The sequence below is a fragment of the Panulirus ornatus genome, chromosome 22 (genome assembly GCF_036320965.1).
Source record: "Panulirus ornatus isolate Po-2019 chromosome 22, ASM3632096v1, whole genome shotgun sequence".
Taxonomy (NCBI): domain Eukaryota; kingdom Metazoa; phylum Arthropoda; class Malacostraca; order Decapoda; family Palinuridae; genus Panulirus; species Panulirus ornatus.
In genome coordinates, this window is record NC_092245.1 from 19910733 (window position 1) to 19932138 (window position 21406).

At 39.0% G+C, this 21406-nt stretch overlaps 1 protein-coding gene across 1 annotated transcript in view; it reads left to right on the plus strand.

Moving 5' to 3' along the window:
* LOC139756640 (uncharacterized) overlaps positions 1 to 21406 on the plus strand; it is a 333434-nt gene that overhangs the window by 239882 nt on the left and 72146 nt on the right. The window contains exons 14-20 of the mRNA XM_071676311.1: positions 4029 to 4049; positions 5851 to 6015; positions 10843 to 11185; positions 11313 to 11431; positions 15421 to 15561; positions 17643 to 17789; positions 20542 to 21054. Coding sequence (XP_071532412.1) covers positions 4029 to 4049; positions 5851 to 6015; positions 10843 to 11185; positions 11313 to 11431; positions 15421 to 15561; positions 17643 to 17789; positions 20542 to 21054 — 1449 coding nt within the window. The remainder of the gene's footprint in view (positions 1 to 4028; positions 4050 to 5850; positions 6016 to 10842; positions 11186 to 11312; positions 11432 to 15420; positions 15562 to 17642; positions 17790 to 20541; positions 21055 to 21406) is intronic.

The following is a 21406-nucleotide window of genomic DNA, read 5'->3' on the forward strand; positions in this document are numbered from 1 at the left end:
TCCATAAAATTTTGTTGGGACTGCCATTCCTTCAAACATACCCATTTTTGCCCTCTCAGTTAATGCTTTCTCATTCCACACATTCTTCAGCACTTCCATTTCACTTTGCTCCATCTCTTTTTCTTCTTGTGAAAAAGTAAAACAGGGGGGGATGATTTCCAGCCCCTTACTCCCTCCCCTTTTAGGCACCTTCAACGACAAACAGGAGATATGTAGGCAGTTGTCTTTCTCCCCATCCCCAGGGATATTTTTTTATATTATTTTTATTATACTTTGTCGCTGTCTCCCGCGTTTGCGAGGTAGCGCAAGGAAACAGACGAAAGAAATGGCCCAACCCCCCCCCCCCCATACACATGTATATACATACGTCCACACACGCAAATATACATACCTACACAGCTTTCCATGGTTTACCCCAGACGCCTCACATGCCCTGATTCAATCCACTGACAGCACGTCAACCCCGGTATACCACATCGCTCCAATTCACTCTATTCCTTGCCCTCCTTTCACCCTCCTGCATGTTCAGGCCCCGATCACACAAAATATTTTTCACTCCATCTTTCCACCTCCAATTTGGTCTCCCTCTTCTCCTTGTTCCCTCCACCTCCGACACATATATCCTCTTGGTCAATCTTTCCTCACTCATCCTCTCCATGTGCCCAAACCACTTCAAAACACCCTCTTCTGCTCTCTCAACCACGCTCTTTTTATTTCCACACATCTCTCTTACCCTTACGTTACTCACTCGATCAAACCACCTCACACCACACATTGTCCTCAAACATCTCATTTCCAGCACATCCATCCTCCTGCGCACAACTCTATCCATAGCCCACGCCTCGCAACCATACAACATTGTTGGAACCACTATTCCTTCAAACATACCCATTTTTGCTTTCCGAGATAATGTTCTCGACTTCCACACATTCTTCAAGGCCCCCAGGATTTTCGCCCCCTCCCCCACTCTATGATCCACTTCCGCTTCCATGGTTCCATCCGCTGCCAGATCCACTCCCAGATATCTAAAACCACTTCCTCCAGTTTTTCTCCATTCAAACTCACCTCCCAATTGACTTGACCCTCAACCCTACTGTACCTAATAACCTTGCTCTTATTCACATTTACTCTTAACTTTCTTCTTTCACACACTTTACCAAACTCAGTCACCAGCTTCTGCAGTTTCTCACATGAATCAGCCACCAGCGCTGTATCATCAGCGAACAACAACTGACTCACTTATATATATATATCCCCAGGGATAATATATATATATATATGGACTGAACCAAGGCATGTGAAATGTGTAGGGTAAACTTTAAAAAGGTCTTTAGGGCCTGGAAGTGGATAAGGAGTTGTGGTTTCAGTGCTGTTTTCTGCGTCAGTGAGGTAGTGCCAGGAAGAAGACGAAGAATGACCCATCCACTCATATATACATATTTTTTTTTTTTTTTTCATACTATTCGCCATTTCCCGCGTTAGCGAGGTAGCGTTAAGAACAGAGGACTGGGACCTTTGAGGGAACATCCTCACCTGGCCCCCTTCTCTGTTCCTTCTTTTGGAAAATTAAAAAAAACGAGAGGGGAGGATTTCCAGCCCCCCGCTGCATTATATATATATATATATATATATATTTTTTTTTTTTTTTTTTTTTTTTTTTTTATACTTTGTCGCTGTCTCCCGCGTTTGCGAGGTAGCGCAAGGAAACAGACGAAAGAAATGGCCCAACCCCCCCCCATACACATGTACATACACACGTCCACACACGCAAATATACATACCTACACAGCTTTCCATGGTTTACCCCAGACGCTTCACATGCCTTGATTCAATCCACTGACAGCACGTCAACCCCTGTATACCACATCGCTCCAATTCACTCTATTCCTTGCCCTCCTTTCACCCTCCTGCATGTTCAGGCCCCGATCACACAAAATCTTTTTCACTCCATCTTTCCACCTCCAATTTGGTCTCCCTCTTCTCCTCGTTCCCTCCACCTCCGACACATATATCCTCTTGGTCAATCTTTCCTCACTCATTCTCTCCATGTGCCCAAACCATTTCAAAACACCCTCTTCTGCTCTCTCAACCACGCTCTTTTTATTTCCACACATCTCTCTTACCCTTACGTTACTTACTCGATCAAACCACCTCACACCACACATTGTCCTCAAACATCTCATTTCCAGCACATCCATCCTCCTGCGCACAACTCTATCCATAGCCCACGCCTCGCAACCATACAACATTGTTGGAACCACTATTCCTTCAAACATACCCATTTTTGCTTTCCGAGATAATGTTCTCGACTTCCACACATTTTTCAAGGCTCCCAAAATTTTCGCCCCCTCCCCCACCCTATGATCCACTTCCGCTTCCATGGTTCCATCCGCTGACAGATCCACTCCCAGATATCTAAAACACTTCACTTCCTCCAGTTTTTCTCCATTCAAACTCACCTCCCAATTGACTTGACCCTCAACCCTACTGTACCTAATAACCTTGCTCTTATTCACATTTACTCTTAACTTTCTTCTTCCACACACTTTACCAAACTCAGTCACCAGCTTCTGCAGTTTCTCACATGAATCAGCCACCAGCGCTGTATCATCAGCGAACAACAACTGACTCACTTCCCAAGCTCTCTCATCCCCAACAGACTTCATACTTGCCCCTCTTTCCAAAACTCTTGCATTTACCTCTTCTTTCACACTATTCGCCATTTCCCGCATTAGCGAGGTAGCGTTAAGAACAGAGGACTGGGCCTTTGAGGGAATATCCTCACCTGGCCCCCTTCTCTGTTCCTTCTTTTGGAAAAAAAAAAAAAAAAAAAAAAAAACCGAGAGGGGAGGATTTCCAGCCCCCCGCTCCCTTCCCTTTTAGTCGCCTTCTACGACACTCAGGGAATACGTGGGAAGTATTCTTTCTCCCCTATCCCCAGGGATAATATATATATATATGTATATGTGTGTGTGTGTGTGTAATGCACTGAAACTACAGCTCCCTATCCATGTTCAGGCCCCACAGACCTTTCCATGGTTTACCCCAGACACTTCACATGCCCTGGTTTATTCCATTGATGGCATGTTGACCCCGGTATACCACATCATTCCAATTCGCTCTATTCCTTGCACGCCTCTCACCCTCCTGTATGTTCAGGCCCCGATCGCTCAAAATCTTTTTCACTCCATCCCTCCTCACGCAAGCTCAGAAATAAGGGAAGGAGTAGTTAGTTGGAGTAGTGAAAAGCAGAGAAATGAGAAATATATTTATGTCTAAATACTGTGTGGCATCTGAGAAACTTTAGATTAATCTGATGTATGACTTTATGAAGACTACCAAAAGAAGTGAACCTGTAGAAGAAGAGAGGAGACTGTTTATAGCATTTCTCAGAGAAAGAATGTTCCAAAATTTTTTTTGCCATTTGCCAGCATTGTTTCTACCAGTCTGCCTATCTTTTTATATATCTGATGCCAATTCCCTCCAAGAACACCCTCAAGGTGTTGGTGATACAGATATGGTTGACAGAGGTGATTAAGATTTGTTGAACTGTTGATTTATTTTCTATGTTTCATCTGGATTACTTTGGAATATTTTATCCATGAATTTGTTTTCTAGACAAACTAGATTGTTCAGCAATCAAGATTAGACTTCTAGATTGAATTAATGATACATTAGCTGTCATAGAGGGATATCTTGCAATGGTGAAAGAGCTTCCATTCAGTCAGGTATTAGTATCTGTCAGTATAACATGTGCCTTTCTTTATATTTATTACAGGATTCCACTAGCAGAATCTTCCCAAAAAGATTTATCGTTGATTTTTTTTTTTTTTACAAGTTCTTCATGAAAACATTTCTGTTTTCAGAACATATATAGAATATGTTATATGAGCTATCATGTACATGAAACAGGCACTACTTGCTTGCACTACATTTACATAATAAGTATTCTCATCCTCTTCAATTCACTGTATTTTTTATTTTTAGTTTACTTATGCACTGTATTTGCACTACTGGTTTCCTTGCAGAATTTGGGACAGCTGGAATCAGTAAGTCATTCTTAATGAGTTTTTTGCCTCTTATGATTTGTAGATAGCTTACTTTCGAGTTATTTACCATGATTTTTGTGCTGCTGATGGTATGTAGATGGATAGCTTTCAAATTATTTTTTGCTCTTGATTCTTGGACCTTAGTTTGTTAGATATCTTAAATTCTTGGGTATTACTGCCAGCTGATAAACTGAAAGTTTTTTTACATTTCCAAATTTGGTTGAGTAGCTCTACTTAATGAAATGACTTAAAAGGTAATTTAATTCTACCAAGAAAAAGGCAGCTTATATTAGTTTTAAATGAAACATGTGTTTATTGATTTTGAAGTGACTATTATCTGATTATGCTTTGCACACCGATGCTGATTATAATTAGTTGTGATATCTTATTTGCATATGAATGATTTGTGTGTATCTTGTAGTGTATTATTTTTGAATAGTGATCTAGTAATTCTGCCAGTATCTCGTGTACATAGATGGGAAAATGTGTAGGGATGGATGATTAGGATACTGGGATTGATCAGGTAAATGATAAGATATTACAGAATGGAGAAATGCTGGAGTGTTTTCTAACTGAATGTGTAATAGCATTAAAGGACAGTAACATCTCAAGGGACTGCATTGTTGCCTTGATTATGCCTTAATAGAATATAAATCTCCTTAAAAAACATTTTTACATTCTAATAATCTATCTATTTTCAGTCTATATCTCTGATGTCAGTTCCCTCTAAGAACTCCCATCAAGGGGGTGGCCACAGCAGAAGAATCTCAACTTTTACCCCAGTCCTTACATGCCTCTTTGCATACACCATTCCACTTATTCTTTCATCATCTTTTTCATTGCATTACTCTTCCACTTTAGTTTCCCATATCACAAGTAGTCATCCAGTAACACTAACTCCTTTATTTGTTTTATCATACACTCTTCTTATTAAATCCCTGTCTTGCATCCACATGCCCAAACCTCCTCCAAGTATTATGTTTCATCTGCTCTACCACTTTACATTTTATTCCCTTTTGGATTCCCTGCCATACTAAATCTCTCATACACCCTCTCATTTCTTTCTTCATTCCATCTAGTCATACCACATGCTCCTCTCAAATAGCTCATTTCTACAGCATAAATTATTGATGTACGTGACTGGTTCCATGTCCATGTTTCAGCTGCAGTCTTATTATCTAGGACAACTCCTCGGGGGATTAAAAAATGCTTTCCACCAAGGAATACCAGTATCTAGGACTTGAGTCTGTTAGGGGTTTGTAATTAAAGAATATTTTCCACACTTGGGACACAATACAGTGTTTTCTTTTTCTGAAGCCATCAGAATTCAGACATATTGTAAATTTCATGTTACATTCACTAAATAGACAAATTCGCTCAAGATTTTCAATGAACTGGCACTGACAAGTTGTTAGACCTTCCTTTTTTCATTAAAGTATGTCCACTAGATTTTGGCTTGGCTTCAAAGGCATGGAAATCCATCAGTTTCTTTAGGCAGTAACTCAACAAGTGTGATTTTATTGCATATATATGGGTGTATTTGTAAATCTGTCAGTCCTTCTGTTTGTCTATCTGTATTTCTTTCTATTTGTCTTTCTGTTTTTCTCGCTGTCTGTGTTTGTGTGTATGTTGTATATACATAAAGATTTTACAGTTTTCATTTTTTGTAGATTGGTTGCAATTTGATATGACAATGATACAAAGCTGTTCGTGATCTAGATGAAACTGTAATGATATAGTTATATTTTCATGAGATGTATTACCTTTGAGATATATGACAAAAATAATCTTATGATTTCAGAGTCAAAGCACAACAGATGGGCAGAAAATTAAAGAAATGGAGAAGGAACTAGAAGAAGTCAAACGGAAACTGAAGGAGCAGGGAACAATAGAGGCAAATAAAGTGTATGAAATGGAAGAATTAGAAATAAACCTTCGGGCAAGTGTGGAAGAACTTCAAGCAAGAGTAAGTAAAATGAAGAATAATTCTTTTAGGTAATGTACTTAATGCATTAAGGGTGAAATCTTCAGGTAGACTTAACATTTATTTACTCTTTATTTGACATTTAATGGTTTCATTGTGGTGACTCATCATTTTTAGTGTCTGTTGTTCATTATGTCTTGTTGTCCTGAATGTGGAATGTAAATTTTTGAATCATAATGGAGGCTCATTCAGAATCATTTCTTCTAACCATGATCACATTTCATATCTGCTTGTTTATCCACTTGTTATACACACATCTCTTTATACTCTGTTTTGTCTCACAAGAAGACCATAATGATGAAATTTGAAATGCTTAAAGTGTTTTTGGAGATGTAATTTGAAAATGAGATTAATTGTAACAATCTAGCACAAAAACCACTCAAATTAGTGTACACAAAACAATCGCTGTCTTCCTAGTTAATACAGACACAATGAAACAAAGATCCTCCCAGAACAATCCCACCTCAACATATTTGGCACTCAGTTGTATGCAGTAACAGTTGACTCCTCTCACCCAAACCATTCCATAACCAACCACGAAACCCTAAGTAGAGAGAAGAAGCATAATCCTACTTCTCTTATCAGCAACCTCTTATCACATATCTCTCTACCCCAACAAATATAACTCAGACAAAATGCACACTCTGAAATAGTCTGACAAGCTTTGAACAACTGCCTTCACAACTCAGTTTTGAAATCCAGCCCACCAGACCCATTAGAAGCCACACTTCCCTAAATATACATGAGTAACTTTTTCCTGTTTACTTTATGGACATCACGCATCCCTACAACACCACAAACACCATTTCAACATATCTCAGTCCTCAGGCACCTGACCGTGATCCATATTTACATTGGAAATCCTAACCAATGAGCCAACAACACATTTACCCCCTTTCTTAAAAAATACAATTGCTGTGCTATCCACTTTGCCACATTTCATCTTTTGCAAGGCTCTCACCATTTCTCTTTCACCAAACCACTTGCCATGACTCTTTTACTATGTGTACTTCCCTCACCCTGTCATCAAACACATTCAACTGTCCTTCAAAGTGCTCACTCCATCTCTTCTATTACTCTTCAGTGATGTTCTGGTTCATTCCCTTGTTATTCTCTCTATTAATCTCCCTTCAAAATAATTTTTTATTCTCTCTAAAATTAGCTGACACTTGCTCAATCCAGTTCTTTGCCCTCTCTCTCTCAGCCTATGCACCTTCCTCTTGACCTTCAACAGCTTTCTCATGTATATCTTCCAATCAGCTGCACTCACATATCTTTATGCTTTCAATAACAGCTTACCTATGTCATTCCACCACGCAATACTTTTCTCACCTGTCCATCTCTCACCTTCCACATGCCACATACTTCTCTTGCACATGCTGGTACTAATTCCCTAAATACTTCCCATTTCTCATGCACTCCACTAGCTTTGGTTACTTTCATCGTTTTCCATTGTACATTCAGTCTCTCCAGGTTTATATTTGTACTAATCTCATTTCCAAGCTCACCCACTTTCACCAACCCTCTTCTCTCCCTTATCATTTCCTCTTTTACAAAAGCTTCCACAAATCTTCAACCATGTTGTCACCAGACTTCTCACCAGGTGTCCTTCTCAGCACATTCATGTCCAAGAGTGTCTCTTTTGCATGCCAATCAGTTGATACATAATCCAAGACAGTAATGCCTGCTTACCATCTTTTTTCTAAGTATACTTATGTTTTCCCACTTTTAAACTAGGTATTCCTTTTTCAGTTTACAGCTGTACAAGTTGTTCACCATTTACATTCACATCACTGAGTACCCCATGCCCTTCGTGAAACCCTCAGCTGCCACATTTCCCACTTTTGTATTCAAATCAGCCACACTTACATCCAAACTCTCACATCAACACTGTTAACACACTCAGCTCCTTCCAAAACACTTAGAAAAGTAGGATCTAAATTGAAAAAGAATTTTTGTCTGAGGTGCTGTCCAGTGAGTATGAGAGATTCTCCAGAATATCTTTAGGAAAATCAGGATCAAAACCATCCAACTCTCAGTATTTCTCCTTTTTGTAATCATTCATCCATGGTTGCAGATACTAACTTGCTTCAGACTCACCCTTGTTCAATCACTTTCCACCACTGGGATTTTGTCATTAACCAGTTTTGTCATCAGCTATTTAGAGCTCACTATATGCAGGTTGCAGGTGCCAACCCAAGAGGAGACACTGTAGATGCAGAGAATAGATACATAGAAAAAGTTTTCAAAAAGGAAAGGGAAGGCAGGGTAAGCAGACTAGGAAAAAATACTTGCAGGACACCATCTCAAAATGAAAAGAATTATCAGTTTTCAAAAGCCAATATTCTCTCCTCCATGAACAAGTGAGCATACCCATATGAAAAAGAGGGTTTTGAGAAAACTATCAGATAAGAGTAAATCCAGAGCAGAAATAGATATCTGTATTTGTGATTTGGAGGCATGTTTGAATCTATTTATCTTGAAGTAGGAATTTTTAGAACCATATAGGGTAGATCTGATGAGTGCCAAAGACCTCTTTTCTTGTTTCTTTCCAGCAAAACTTTTCTGAGGAAGGCTAAGGTAGAGGCCACCTCTCTTAAATCATTTGCTGTAGTGTAAAGCCCAGGTTAAGCCAGTCAAACAAGTTTCTAAATCCACACAGAAACATTTGTTTCTGCAAGGGTTTCATGGTTCCAGGGTGCACAAATAAGTGGTTCCTTTGATGTCTGGTGAATTCCAAAAAGTTTCCAAGGTCTTTAACTGGGCATAAGGCATGATACTCTCTTGATGAAGTCTTTTAAGAGTGGATGACAATAGGGACTGTTTCTAAATTTGATAGATTCTTCTATCTTAACCCATAAGAGATTTTCATTGAATACAGGAAGATTTTTGAGTCTTGACATAGCATGTAATATGCCAACTCTCCTCCCAGATCCCAGGCTTATAAGGAAATTATTTTCCTCAAAATGACATTGAGGAACTAAACAGTTAGACTGTAAAAGGCACATTTTTGTAAGCTCTTTTGGCTGTATTGGAGACATAATCAGTCTCCTTAGAAAGACTGACGTTTATCACTAGAAGAGTTAGTTAGATTAATACATGCAAACATACATACATACACATGAGTGCTGTGATAATGGAGAAAATGTAATATAGAATTGAAAAGAAAAGACACCTCAAATATAAAACTTCTTGCCTTCACATAAAAAACAGATAATTAGATTTTTTCTTGTTCATGGCTCATACCTTGGCATGGGTGAAGCATGCCCCAATTAAGGCCTTCTTGGGTGAAAATAATGAAATAGTTAGTCATAGGGCTGGAGGCTTTGTAGACCTGAGTCTTAAAATTGAATAGGTTATAGGAAGAAAAAAAGGAGAAACTCAGATTTTCATTGTACAAGGAAAGAAGGTGTCTTAAAGGTTAGTACTCATGTGGCCAATCTCCATATAGAAATAGGGAAGCAGCAGCCATATGCATACCTGGGATCCAACCCTAGGTATCATGACATATGTGGACAGCTTATGAGAGCAGTGGCCAAAATAGCACTTATATATTAGGGAGAGGGCAGCACCATTGTGGCAGATAGAAAGGGCTGGTTGCACAGGTGAGGCCTAGAGAATAACTGAGGCAGAAAGCTTTTAATTACACCCTCTACACCATCTTTCAATTCTGCTCCTTCTTCTCTCACTCAGTCTGCATTTCATCTTGATACGGCTTTCTCAGTAAACTCAGACTTGGACAGGATATTTCATCCGGGCAGATGAAATTTAGTTAAGTTTAATTCCCCCAAGACCCAGTTTCTACCCATCTCTCTTTCAAAAACTCCTCACAAATCTTTTCTTTCATTTGACTGTTCAGTAATTCCACCTCTTGACTCAGTGTACATACTTGGTATTACTTTAACGTTCACTTTTTCTTGGAAACCCCACATTACAGAAATAGCTGTCTGTCCCAGAGAAACTGGGTGTCCTGTTTAGATGTCAAAACTTCTTTGTTTCTGAATAGTTGCTCCATTTATACAAGGGATGATTTGTCCTTGTATGGATTACTGCTCTTGCATGGTTCTTGCTCTGCATCCTTACTTGATAGAGTTGAGCCAAAAGCAATCCGACTTATAAACTGACCCAGGTTGACTTCCAAACTTGACCCTCCTACCCTATGCCACAATGTTAGTTTATTTTCAGCCCTCTATAGGTATTACTTTGGTTTTTGCTCCCGTGGGCTGGCTCCAGCTTGTGTGCCCCAACCACTAGCTAGACCATGCAATACTTGGCAAGCTGCTGCATCATATGATTGCCCTTTGGCCATTAGCAACTCAAGGGTCGGCTGTTTTGATGACTGTTTCTTTTTTACACCTTGAAGCTTTGCAACTCTGCCTTCTCATGTCTTTCCCAACAACTATGATGACCTGGCACATTTTAAGACAGGTTTTTCACTTCCTCCAAAATTCATAAATACTTTCCTTTGTCTTTTCTTTTTCCCTTTCATAGTTCTCTCTGTATTTCAATTGGGGCTTGGCCTTGATGTGGACTTTTGTCCCTGACTGGAGCCTTCAACATGAAAAAAAGTGGTAAAGGGAATGCTAAACATATTCTTGAAATCTGCTTTCTTTGTTTTCTGTCCTCAATGGTATATCCAGTGGTGGAAAGAAACTTAAATGAGTAGTTGCTGTGTGTCAGGTAAAAATTCTATATGGAAATATCTTATACTTTAGATTGTGTTAGGGAGACTTCAGAGTACAAAAAAAATTCCATGAGCATTTTGAATCATACTCTGTTGATTTATATCAAGTAAATTTTTTTTTTCAGATAATGGATATGGAAAAAGAAAAGGAGACAATGGACAGTGTTATAACAAAGCAGTCAGAGGAACTTAAGGTTCTTGTGACAAATAATGAAGCTTTAAAGAATGACGTCAGTGAACGAGAACAAAAGCTCAAGTTGTTAGAATCTAGTCGAGAAGAAGACCAAGTTTGTTTTAAAGAGAGGTCTACTGAAATTATTGAGAAAGATTCACGAATAAGAGAGCTGCAGCTGGAGCTAGATAAGAAGATGAAGGAATTAGAAGAGGCATCAGAGAGAGTAGAGGTGGTTTCAAAGGATATGGAAAGGGAAAAATATGAAAAAGAAGCCCTTCAGAAGGATATTCAAGGTTTGGATAGGTCATGTTTATGATTTGGAGACATTTTGGTTTTATTCTGTTGTGAATGCTGAAATAGAATAACATTTTAAATTGATCAGTGAAACCAGTCAGTCCTAACTTGATTGTTTCTTGGCAGAAATCCAGGAACAATTGAAAACTGGATCATCAGAAACCTCAGTTCTTTTAAGTGACATTAGCAAGCTGAAGGAAAACCTAAGAGAGGCAACTATTCAGCATGAGCAAGCCACTGAAAAGGTAAAATGGTACAGTTAGTCTTGAAAGTCTTTTCAGAAACTTTAAGTCATGTTCCCATTGTGTTTGAAGGGTGTACATTGACTTTCTCTTGCCTCTTCATGCATGTATCTGACTCTCCAAGCTTAATGATATGGTCAAGCTAGCAGATGAAATTGGTAAACCCTTAGATATGCTTATTTGTATGATCCTTTGTACTTTTTCAGCTGCTTAACTGTGGATGGTGAGATGGATGTTCCTCTTAATGGAAATTTTTTTTTTTGTAAAGCTGGAAGATGTCTGTATTTTAAGTCTATGTATGTATTATCATTAATTCCTTTTCCATTTACAAAGTGTAGGAATAAGAGTATGTAGGCTTACATTGATAGGGTCATTTGTCCCAGCTCCATTGGTTGGTAAAAGAGCATGTTTATGCTAATCCTCGGTATGAATTTACCACCCTTCAGGGAGGATAAGAAGATATTTTGGAAGAAGTTAAAAGGGTGAGAAGACAGAAGAACACATAGGAAGACCAGTGAAGGGCAAATGGGGATGTGGTAGCAAACAGAGATGATGTAAAGAGATGGAGTTGAGTACTTTGAAAGATTGTTGAACGTGTTTGATGATATGGTGGCAGATGTATGGTGTTTGGGTTGGGTAAGCATGTGAGATGAGAGTCATGGTAAATGGTTTGGTGAAGAGAGATGAGGTGGTGAAAATCTTGCCTAAGATGAAATGTGGTAATGTGGCTTGATTGAATTGTATTGCAAATGAATTTCTTAAGAAAGGGAGTTATTAAGTTATTGATTGGTTGTGTAGGATTTATGTGTATGTATGGATCATGGTGAGATACCTGAGGATTGTTAAAACACAAAGATGAATTACAGAGGCTTAAGTTTTATAGTGTACCTGGAAAATTGTATGGAAGATTGGTGATTAAGAGGGTGAAGGGATATATAGAACATCAGATCTGGGAGGAAGAATGTGGTTTCAGCAGTGCTAGAGGATGTATGGATCAGGTGTGTGCTTCAAAAGACATGTGAGAAATACTTAGAGAAACGTTAATGGATCTGGAGAAGGCATATGATAAGGTTGATAGGAATGCTTGTGGAAGGTGTTACAAATATGTGGTGTGAGAGGAGAGCTATTAGAGGTATATGTGCAAATAAGTAGAGTGGAGGATGAGTGGTTCTTACTGAAGGTGGGTCCATGGCAGAGGTGTGTTATGTCACCTTGGCTGTTTAATTTGCTTATGGATGGAGTGGTGAGAGAGGTGAATGCAAGGGTGCTGTTTGTCTGCGGTGGTAAGGGACTTGGAAGGTGAGTCAGTTGTTGTTGCTGATGACATGGCATTGATGGAAGATTTGATTGAGAAACTGCAGGAGTTGGTATCTGAATTTGGAAGTGTGTGAAAGGAGAATGTTAAGAGTAATTATGAACATTAATGTCAAGGATGGGGTGATTTTGTTGAAATGAAATTTTTGAGGACAGTGTTGTAAGGAGGGTTGATCACATAAGGAATGATAGGATGAGAAAGAGATTCTGTAAAAAGAGGAGTATGTATAAGAGAGCTGAGGAAGGTGTGCTGAAATGGTTGGATATATGGAGAGAATGAGTGAGGAGAGGATGACTAAGTATGTGTACATGTCAGAACTGGAGGGAATGAGGAAAAGGGGGAACCAAGGAATTGGTAAAAGAAAGGAGTGAGAGATGCATTGAAAGTTCAGGATCTGAATGTGCAGGAGGATGCAAGATGTGCAAGGGAAAGAGAAAAATGGAGCATTGTGATTCAAGGGATGATGTTCAGTCATTGGTTTTAACTAGGGCATGTGAAGTGGTTAGGGGAGACCATGGGGTCCGGTTGTGGATAGGGGACTCTGGTTTTGGTGCATTATACTGGACAGCTAGAGAATGGATGTGAGCGATTGAGGCCATTTCTTTATCTGTTCGTGGTGCTACCTCTGTTGCAAGAAATAGTGAACATGCACGAAAAAAAAGAATATCTCTGGGGATAGAGGAGAAAGAATACTTCCCACATATTCCCAGCGTGTTGTAGAAGGCGACTAAAAGGGGTAGGAGTGGGGGCTACAAATCCTCCCCCCCTGTTTTACTTTTTTAAAAGAAGGAACAGAGAAGGGAGCCAGTTAAGGATTTTCCCATTAAGGCTGAGTCATCTTTCTTTGATAATACCTCGCTAATGTGGGAAATGGCAAATATATGAGGAAGTGATGAAGTGAAAAGGAGATGGGGTGAGTATTTTGAAGGTTTGTTGAATGTGTTTGATGATAGAATGGCAGATATAGGGTGTTTTGGTTGGGATGATGTGCGAAGTGAGAAGGTCAGGGAGAACGGTTTGGTAAAGAGAGGAGGTAGTGAAAGCTTTGTGGAAGATGAAATCAGGCAAGGCTGTGGGTTTAGATGGTATTGCAGTAGAATTTATTAAAAAAGGGGATGACTGTGTTATTGATAGGTTGGTAAGGATATTCACTGTATGTATGGACCACAGTGTAGTGCCAGAGGATTGGCAGAATGCATGCATAGTGCCATTGTACAAAGGCAAAGTGGATAAAGGTGAGTGTTCAAACTACAGAGGCATAAGTTTGTTGAGTATTCCTGGGAAATTATATGGGAGGGTATTGATTGAGAGGGTGAAGGCATGTACTGAAGCAGTGTGGTTTCAGAAGTGGTTAAGGATGTGTGGATCAGGTGTTTGTTTTTGAAGAATGTACATGAGAAATACTTCGAAAAACAGAAGGATTTGTATGTAGCATTTATGTATCTGGAGAAGGCATATGTTTGAGTTGAGAGAGATGCTTTGTGGAAGGTTTTAAGAGTATGTGGTGTGGGAGGTAAGTTGCTAGAAGCAGTTAAAAGTTCTACTAAGCATGTAAGGCATGTGTATGAGTAGGAAGAGAGGAGAATGCTTGGTTTCCAGTGAATGCCTGTTTGTGGCAGGGGTGTGTGATGTTCCTATGGTTGTTTAATTTGTTATGGATGGGGTGGTTAGGGAGGTAAATGCAAGAGTTTTGCAGAGAGGGGTGAGTATGCAGACTGTTGTGGATGAAAGGGCCTGGGGTGTTAAGTAGGAGACCAAATTGGAGGTGGAGGGATGGAGTGAAAAAGATTTTGAGCGATTGGGTCCTGAACCCACAGGAGGGTGAGAGGCATGCAAGGAATAAAGTGAAATGGAATGATTTGGTATACTAGGGTCGATGTGCTTTCAATGGATTGAACCAGGGCATGTGAAGCATCTGGGGTAAACCATGGAAAGGTCTGTGGGGTCTGGATGTGGATAGGAAGCTGTGGTTTCAGTGCATTACACATGACAGCTAAAGACTGAGTGTGAACGAAGGTAGTCTTTTTTGTCTATTTTCTGAGCATTTCCTCGCTGAAGCGGGGTAGAGACAGGAATGGTAAAGGCAAGCAAGCGTGAATACGTACATGTGTATATATGTATATGTCTATGTGTTTGTATATGTATGTATATGTTGATATGTATATGTATGTACATGTGTGTGTATGGCGTTTATGTATATATATATATATGTGTATGAGTGGATGGGCCATTCTTCGTCTGTTTCCTGGTGGTACCTCGCTGATGCGGGAAACAGGAATTATGGTTAATGAAAATAATGATAATAATAATAATGATGTATATGTATATGTTGCATATGAAAAGGCCATGATTAAAACATGCAGTGCCCTTGTTGTGTCAGGTTAAAACACTTTTATGCTGAAAATCATTTAAAAGGAAACTGTTTAGTAATTGTAGGGGATGTTGAAAGGTTTGATTTTTTCTTTAACTTGAGCTTAGTTTCACTCTTTTCTCATTTGATATGCAGAACTGATGGTTAATGAATAGCTCAAGTACATTTAGAAATGTTACCCATCACACTGCAGCATGAATGAATGCAAAGACAGTGAGTGGCTAGATCATTTGGGAAGGGTATTTGAGGCATTGCTTCTCTGCTTTTTATTTATCATTTACCACAGCCCTTGATCACCCCATTCAGATTACATCTTTAGAAAGCCACAAATCAAAGCGAGAAGAGGAACTGCAGAATGCCAACTCCACTGTATCTGACACTCTAGAGAAGCTTACTCAGTTTACATCAAACCTCAAGCAGAAAGACGAGGAGATCCAAAATCTCATGGTAGGATCTTTTTCTTTTGGTTGATCTATTTTTAGTATGGTGTGAATTTTGTCTTTGAATACAATGAATATCTCTCTTTGTTTCTCTAACATTGATGCCTTTTGCCTCTGTCACAGTTGAAAGTAGAATGTATATGCAAAAGTATACCCAAATGGGCAAATATCTGTAAAATTAGATATTGTTATTGTATATTATGAGGTATTACTGGACTTTACCTGCATGAGGCTACTTTTCAAATGAAAAGTCACCTTTGATGAGACTGTATCATCATCTTTTTAAAATGGAGTACTGTCTTGTAATGAATTTCTCACTTGCGAGGGTTCATCTTGTCACTGCTGCTGAGTGTAGTGCAGCCTTGGCTTTAGGTGCTTGTGAAAAAGGGGTTCTAGAGGAGAATCAGGCCCCTTTCAGAAAGGGGCCCATGGATTATCATGAATAAATAGATAAGTAAATATTATCATGTAACCCCAAAGACTCCTTCTTCAGGTGCTCTGGCTGCTTTGAAGCTGTCTACAGTTAAGAGCAGAGAAAGGATGGACTTCTTTTTATATCTTTTTTCTCATACTTCTTTGATATTTCTCACATAAGGTAGGTAGTACGAGGAACAGATGAAAAATGGCCTCATTTGCTTACTTCCACTCTCTAACTGTCATGTATGAGGACTAAAACTGGACCCCATATCCAAAACCAGGCCATACAAACATTTTCATGGATTTCCTTAGTAGTTTCATATGCCATGGTTCAGCTCATTTACAGCATATCATACCTTGTATACCCCAATGCTCCAATTCTCTTTATTCTGCGTATGCATTACACCCTCCTGCATGTTCAGGCTTTGAGCACTTCATCCTACCATCTCCAGTTTGGTATGATATTGTAGGATGAACCCCCAATCCAAAGCCAAGACCCATATGTCTTTCTGTTGTTTCCCCTGAGTTCTTAATATTCCGTTGTTCAATCCACATATAGCACATTGCCCCCTTTGTACTATAACGACTCACTGTACTTTATCCCCTACTATGACCCTCCTAGATGTTCAGGCCTTGATAAAGCATCTTTCACTTCACTCTTCCATCTCCCTGGTCTTGCCATTCCCCTTGTACCATGCACCTGTGATACATATATCTTCATAATCAGTCTCTCTTCACTCATCCTTTCTGTATGTTCAAACCATTTTGATACAGTCTGTTCAGCTCTCTCAGTCATACTCAGCTTACTACCACCCTCGGTCTTATATTATTATTCCTTAGATTATCATTTCTCCTTACTCTACATTTTCCTTAAGCGTTTCATTTCCAATGCATCTCCCCTCTTCCATTCGTTTGTTAGGGCCCACAACTTACGCTCATACTGTACTGCTAGGACCACTATGATTTTGGATAAACGTTTCTTTTACTTCTCAGACAGTGACCTCTCTTTCCATACATTCCTCAATTCCACCTGGACCTTTTGTTCCCTCTCTCATCTTGTGATTCACTACAGCTCTCATAGTTCAATCTGCTGCCATATCCCCTACCAAGTGTCAAAAACACCTCACTTTCTCCAGCTTCTTTCCATTCAAACTAATACCCAGACGAGCGTGTGTTTCTTCCCAGCTAAACCTCAAAACTTTTATTTTATTTACACTAACCTTTAACTCCTCTCATATACTCCTCAAAACGTAGATACCAACCTTTGCTGTTACTTATTCAAGTTTACCACCAGAGCCATGCTAGACACCAATTTCTGCAGTCTTACTCGAGTCTACCACCAGAGCCATGCCATCTTCCAACACATGACTCACCTTCAAGGGACTCCTTCCTCAGACATACTGTAGACGTGCTCCTTTATCTAAGACCCTCCATGTTTATAAATACCGTGTTGAAGCGGATACAACTGTTTCTTTCATATTTAGCAAACTTATAAGTACCAAAGGTCCACAATGCATATCATCCTACTTATTTTACTTTTGATGAGCAGCTGACAATTTCTGCACTGGTAGGGCACATGTTAAAGCAATGTATTGTTTTGTTAGTAATTTATGTGTAAGATACCCCATATAAAGTATGAAAACTAATTGTACTCTGTATTTTTCTTCTCAGGAGAGACTACAGAGATCAGAAGAATCTCTCTCTAATGAACAAGAAAGTAGATTAGCTGAAAAGCAGGCAACAGAAAAGCAGAATTTAGCACAGGAAGAAGAATACAAGGAAAAAATACAGAAGTTTGAAGAACAGATAAAATCTTTGGTAAATTTATAGGTGTTATGGACTCTGTTGTAGTGTTTTACAATGAAATATAGAGGACTGTACCGAGAGACTTTTCATTTGAAAGGCAGTATAGGCCCTGTGAAAAAGGAAGGTAGAATTAACCAGCTCAAGTGGTCACCTCTTTTGAACCTTTGGTTCAGCTGAACCTTCCACTGCAAGTCTAAGTTGCCTACAATGCATAATTCACATTATATACACTAAAAGAGGAATTAGCTTACTTTCTTGAAGACAAGAAATAAGCCAGCTTCCCTACACAATTTGCCTGTTTTAGTTGCCTTTAAATTTGATATCTTGAGATTCAGAACTAAATGTCTCAAGTTTCTTAAAGAGTTATAAGTTTCTCAATTTACAAGTTTCTCATGCCTTTCAAGTCTCATCATTTTGTATGGATGCGAGTCTTGGGCCATGAGTGTAAAAGAAAGGAAGTGGTAAGACTTGTTGGAAATGCCTGAGGACAATATGTAGTGTGAGGTAGATTGATAGTGAAAGACAGGTGTGTGATAATAGGTGCAGATGAATTGAGAGAAAGGATGAATAGAGAATGACGGGCTAAGAGGATCTGTGTGTCAAGAGGTGGAGGGAAGAATGGGGAGGGGAGAATAAGATCAAAAGATGAAGAAGAGGCTTTGGTGTATTAGGGCTTGAACATTCAGGGGGTGAGAGGCATGCACAAAATGAAATGACCTGGATTACATATTCATATATTTTAGTAATTTTTTGCTAATTATGTTATTCTTGTGTTGTGGTTAGCATTCTTAATTACTGATATATTTGAAAGAGCTAAGAGGTGTACTGAAATGGTTCAGACATATGGAGAGAATGAATGAGGAGAGGTTGACAAAGGGGATATATTTGTCAGCAATGGATGGAAGAAGAGGGAACCAAATTGGAGATTGAAGAATGGAGTGAAAAAGATTTTGAGCGATTAGGGCCTGAACATGCTGTGGGTGAAAAGTGTGCTCAGGATAGAGTGAATTACGATGTGATATACAGGAGTCAATGTGCTGTTAATGGACTGAACCAGGGCATTTGAAGTGTTAGGGGTAAACCATGGAATGGTCTGTGGGATTTGGTTGTGGGTAGGGAGCTGTGGTTTTGGTGCATTTGATGTGAGCAACTGTGGACTTTCTTCATTTGTTCCTGTTGCAACCTTGCAAATGCAGGAAATGGCGAGCATGAAAAAAATACTTCCAAGAATGCTTAGTTTCTGCACATGGAACATAGAAAAGAAGAACCACATAAAGGAAGTTTAGAAAGCAGAGAGTATTGCCATGCACAGTCAACTGTTTTGATGTCGAGGGCCTGTGATGAAAGTTTCATTAAGACCCCTAAGGGATGAGTATAAGTGTTGATATGCTGTTAGTGGGCTGAACTAGGGTAAATTATGCTTTTGTGGAACTTGTTTTCACTCCATTGTATGTGATAGCTAGAGAGTGGATGTATGCTAGTGACTATTATTTGTTCTTGTTTCTACCTTGCTGAGGTAGGAGAAGCAATTGGGTATAAAATAGATTTTGCAAATTCGGGAAAACTTGTTTCATGTGTGGTTTAACATATATACAACTACCCAGAAATGTCTCGGCAACCACATTGTTTCCTGCCTGTTTCCACCTCAGTTGTCATTCAATAGAGTCTCTCAGAAAAGCTTTAAGTCTCCTAGAAAAGTTTTATGTAGGATGAAAGGAAATAAAAGAACAACAAAGATCTTAAGGATTGGAAAAGCTTGTGGTGTAGATAGGAGTCTCCTGTGGTCTTCCTCCTCTTTATCAAGTACTTTCTTTCTTGAGTGCCTAATTGAACTTGAATGCTAATGACTCAACATTGCATTCCTCCACTTTCAGTCTAATTTATCTTCTCTTGCTTAATCTAAATCTTGTTTTGTCACAGGTTCCTCTTTCAACTCATATTTGGATGGGATTTGTAATAAGGCTGTCAGAAAGTAGTTAAGTTTAATGCCTTTAAAATCCTATTTCCCCTTATTATTGTTTTTAAAACCCTTTAGAATCGTCCTCTGATGGATCTGTAATTCCACCATTCAGAACAGTAACCATAGTACCACTGTAACAATTAGTATATGTTGGGAATATCTTGTTTTTGCAGAAATAGCTAAATCTGCTTCCAAGAAAGTGGGTGTTCTCTTCAGATGTGGGAAAAAGTTTAAAAGAAAAAATGTAAGTGCAGTGCAGTACTTATACTTTTTTCTTTTTTTCTTCAAGCTTGTTCTTCGTTTCTCATGCTAGTGAGGTATCACCAGGAACAGACAAAGAAAAGGCTTCATTTACTGATATTCTTTCTTAAGCTTCCATGGGTAATGCACCAAAACCACAGTCCCTTAACCACAACTAGGCCTTCACAGACCTTTCTGTAGTTTCCTTCAGCTAATTCATATGCCTGGTTCAGTCTAGTGACAGCATATCAGTCTCCTCTATCTACACATTGCTCCAATTCACTTCCATACATGACTTTCACCCTCCCACATCTTTATGCCCTAAACTCTCAGAATTTTTCCATTCCATCCTTCCATCTTTGGTATAAATACAGTCAGAAATGTGGCAGGGCTCAAGCAAAGCTGTGCATTTTTTGAATGAATGGAGAAAGTCAAACCTCTCATTTAATGGGAAAACCATTGAATCGACTAAAGTCAATCCACACAGCTAAAGGGGTGAATTAGTAGCATGAAATTTTTATGTCTTTTACTTGATGATACTAATGATGCATTTTATGATAACAGGAAAGTAATATCACAGAAAAAACAGCAGTGATCAGTGAATCCGACCGGCAGCTGACATCTTCAGAGTCACGAATTAATGCACTAGAAAAGCAGAGAGATGAATTAAAAGAACAGATGGCTGTTTGTCTTTCCTCATCTTCAGATTCATCTCAGCAGCTTACAGCCCTAAATAACCAGTTACAAGAAAAGGAAAAGCAGTTAGAAAATTTCCAAGAATTACTGAGAGAAAAGGAAACTGCACTATCCCGAGAGCAGGCATCTAGAGCAGATGATAATAATGCTGCTAGTAAACAGCAGCAGAGAGAAAAAGAAAAATATGAAGAGGAATTGCAGTGGATGAAGAAGAGGATCCAGGAGCTGGAAGAGGATGTTACAACAAATGTGGAAAAAACTGAGCAGCTGAAGAAACAGCATAGTTCCTATCTAGAGGAAATGACCAAGAAAAAGGACCTGGAGCTTTATGAGCTGCAGGAACAAGTGATGCTTAAGGAGGGGGAAGTTTCTGATTTAGAGGTAAGATCTGTTTTTTCTGTATATAAATGATTCAGTTCTGCTTATGTACACAACTGATTACATTCTATTTGGAAAAATCTGCAGTTTCCTTACAGTTTGCAATTTTCTCCTTTCACCTTGTAGTTGAGAGGAGGAAGAAACTGCTTTTATTGCTTGGAAGCTGATCTAGTACAGAGTACTAATATTTGAAGTGCTTGTATTGAAACTTCTTCATAAAGATAAGTTTATGATGCACAGATCTGAAAATCTGTTTGGAACATCATGTAAACTTAGACAAGATTTCAATGCTCTCATAGAAGACTAAGTAAATTATTCTGCTTCTGTTTGTAAGGTATCAATTGGCACCATAAGA